Raw genomic sequence first — 3269 nt, 5'->3', positions numbered from 1 at the left:
TGGGGAGGGGGGAGCAGGGGGATTGTGGGGTCTGAGACCCTCGGGGAGGGGGCGACAAATGGGCCCTGTTTGGGGGTGTATGGGGGGCAAAGGAACGCTGGGGAGGGACGGCGAGTGGATCTTGGGGGTGCAGAGAGAAAACTACCCCCTTGGGAGGGGGCTACAATTTGGATTTAATTTGGGGGGGATTGTGGGGTCGTTATTGGGGTGGGTGTGGGACTGAGCCCTGTTTGGGGGTCGCAAAAAGGACGCTGGGGAAGGGGAGAGTGAGTGGTTCTTGGGGGGTGCAGAGGTAAAACGACCCCCCTGGGGAGGGGGCTACACCAAATTTGGGGGGTTGGAGGGGTCGTTATTGGGGTGTGTGTGGAACTGAGCCCTGTTTGGGGGTCGCAAAAGAACGCTGGGGAAGGAGAGAGCGGATCCTGGGTGGTACAGGGGGGAAACGACCCCCTTGGGGAGGGGGCTACAATTTGGACTTAATTTGGGGGGGATTGTGGGGTCGTTATTGGGGTGGGTGTAGGACTGAGCCCTGTTTGGGGGTGTATGGGGTGGGGCGAGTGGATCCTGGGAGGTGCAGAGAGAAAACGACCTCCTTGGGGAGGGGGCTACACCAAATTTGGGGGGTTGGAGGGGTCGTTATTGGGGTGTGTGTAGGACTGAGCCATGTTTGGGGGTACAGAACCCCACTCCGGGTGTCCCTGAGCCCATCCCCTSCCCGCAGGATGGCCGAGGGGGGCTCTGGCAGCTCCGGCTCCCCGGGCAGCCTCCGGCCGGGGCTCCCGGGGGCTCGGGGGGTCCTGGGCAGACGCCCCGCAGCCCCCACCGTCAGCCCGGGCCGCCTGCCCTCCATCCGCTCCCGAGACCTCACCCTGGGCGGCGTCAAAAAGGTGAGTGCCCCCCTCCCCAAATTGGGGTACACTGCCTCAGCACAGCTTTGGGGGTGATGAGAGACCCCAGCGAGGCTTTTTGGGGGGTTTTGGGGTGGGATTTTGACCCTCTGCTCTTGCCCGCAGAAAACCTTCACCCCCAACATCATCGTCAGGAAGGTCAAGGAGGAGTGAGTGGCTTTGGGATTGTTTCTGGAGGGGGCAGGGGTGGATTTGCTGGCCCTGTGTGGGGGTCAAAAAGGGGGGCACGGGGATGATTTGGGGTCTGGAGCATCTCCCCGAGGAGGAGATGCTGTGAGAGGTGGGCCTGGGTGTTCGGAGAAGGGAGGAGTGAGAGAAATTGATATAGAAATATCACAAATGTCCCAAATAGCCTTAGAAATATCCCAAATACCCACAGAATTTTGTATGGTATGGAAATATCCCAAATATCCATAGAAATGTCTCAAATACCCACAGAAATATCCCAAATTCCCATAGAAATATCCCAAATACCCATGGAATTTTGTATGATATGGACATATCCCAAATGTCCATAGAAATGTCTCAAATATCCATAGAAAAATCCCAAATATCCATAGAAATGCCTTAAATACCCATAGAAAAATCCCAAATATCCATAGAAATGTCTTAAATACCCATAGAAATTATCCCAAGTAATATCCATAGAATTATCCCAAATATCCTTAGAAATACCTCCAATGGCCATATAAATGTGTCAAGTATGCACAGAAAAATCCCAGATACCTTTAGTAATATCTCCAAAAATCCTTAGAAATATCTCCAATATCCATAGAAATGTGTCAAATACCTATAGAAATATCCCAAATATCCATAGAAATATCTCCAATATCCATATAAATATCACAAATACTGATAGAAAAATCCCAAATACCCTTAGAAATATCTCCAATATCCATAGAAATATCACAAATACCCTTAGAAATATCTCCAATATCCATAGAAATATCACAAATACCCTTAGAATTATCTCCAAATATCCATAGAAATATCTCCAATATCCGTAGAAATACCACAAATACCCACGCAAACATCTCTGGGTGATGTCCAGCAGTCCCTTTCCAGAAACCCCCACATCGTGGCAGGGTTTTGGGGTGGCTCTGAGGGGTTTTGGGGGTGATGTGATGCCCTGCCCCGCAGGCCCCGTGAGGATGTGTCGGTCAAGAAGGAGAAGAAGGAGCGGGAACGGCAGCGGGATGGGCAGGGCCGGGGCAGGGGCCGGCCCGAGGTCATCCAGTCCCACTCCATCTTCGAGCAGGGCCCGGCTGAAATGATGAAGAAAAAAGGTAAAAAGGGAGCTTCCCTCCTTGTTTTTGGGGGTGTCTGGGGGTGTCCCAGGTTTGGGGTGACCCCGGGCTGTTCCTCTGTCCCCAAGCGGGCTCCTGGGACAAGACAGTGGACGTGTCCGACTTCGGCCCTTCCCACATCATCAACATCAARAAGGAGAAACGGGAGACGGACGAGGAGACGAAGCAGATCCTGAGGATGCTGCAGAAGGACGATGTCAGTGGGCACTGGTGGGGTGGCTTTGGGGGCACCTGGGTGGTGTGAGTGTCCCCTGGGTGGCACCGAGTGTCCCCTGTGCCACCTGGGTGGTGTGACTGTCCCCTGGGTGCTGAGTGTCCCCTGTGCCACCTGGGTGGTGCTGAGTGTCCCCTGTGCCATCTGGGTGGTGTGAGTGTCCCCATGGCACTGCTGAGTGTCCCCTGTGCCACCTGGGTGGTGCTGAGTGTTCCCTGTGCCATTTGGGTGGTCTGAGTGTCCCCTGGGTGGTGCTGAATGTCCCTTGTGCCATCTGGGTGGTGTGAGTGTCCTGTGTGCCATCTGGGGCAGTGCTGAGTGTCCCCTGGGTGGCACTGAGTGTCCCCTGGGTGGTGTGAGTGTCCCCTGGGTGGTGTGAGTGTCCTGTGTGCCACTGGGGCAGTGCTGAGTGTCCCCTGTGTCATCTCGGTGGTGCTGAGTGTCCTGTGTGCCACTGGGGCAGTACTGAGTGTCCCCTGTGCCATGTGGGCGGTATGAGTGTCCCCTGGATGCTGCTGAGTGTCCCCTGGGTGGCACCGAGTATCCCCTGGGTGGCACCGAGTATCCCCTGAGTGGTGCTGAGTGTCTCCTGGGTGTCACCAAGCGTCCCCTGGGTGGCACCGAGTATCCCCTGGGTGGTGCTGAGTGTCCCCTGGGTGTCACCAAGCGTCCCCTGGGTGTCACCAAGCGTCCCCCGCGCTGTCCCCGCAGTTCCTGGATGACCCGGGGCTGAAGAACGACATCCGGAACAAGCCGGTGCAGCTGCCCCTGGCGCACTCGGGGTGGCTCTTCAAGGACGAGGCGGCGGAGCAGGAGGACACCGAGCCCTGGCTGCCCGGA

The 3269-nt window shown here is 56.0% G+C and overlaps 1 protein-coding gene across 1 annotated transcript in view; it reads left to right on the top strand.

Moving 5' to 3' along the window:
* POLR3D (RNA polymerase III subunit D) overlaps positions 1-3269 on the top strand; it is a 5603-nt gene that overhangs the window by 548 nt on the left and 1786 nt on the right. The window contains exons 2-6 of the mRNA XM_057384582.1: positions 722-887; positions 1014-1057; positions 2049-2194; positions 2284-2411; positions 3141-3269. Of these exons, the coding sequence (XP_057240565.1) occupies positions 722-887; positions 1014-1057; positions 2049-2194; positions 2284-2411; positions 3141-3269 (613 nt within the window). The remainder of the gene's footprint in view (positions 1-721; positions 888-1013; positions 1058-2048; positions 2195-2283; positions 2412-3140) is intronic.

The sequence above is a fragment of the Malurus melanocephalus genome, unplaced genomic scaffold (genome assembly GCF_030028575.1).
Source record: "Malurus melanocephalus ecotype Western Australia unplaced genomic scaffold, MMel_1.1 scaffold_722, whole genome shotgun sequence".
Classification (NCBI taxonomy): Eukaryota; Metazoa; Chordata; class Aves; order Passeriformes; family Maluridae; genus Malurus; species Malurus melanocephalus.
This window is presented reverse-complemented; position numbering and strand designations above follow the sequence as displayed.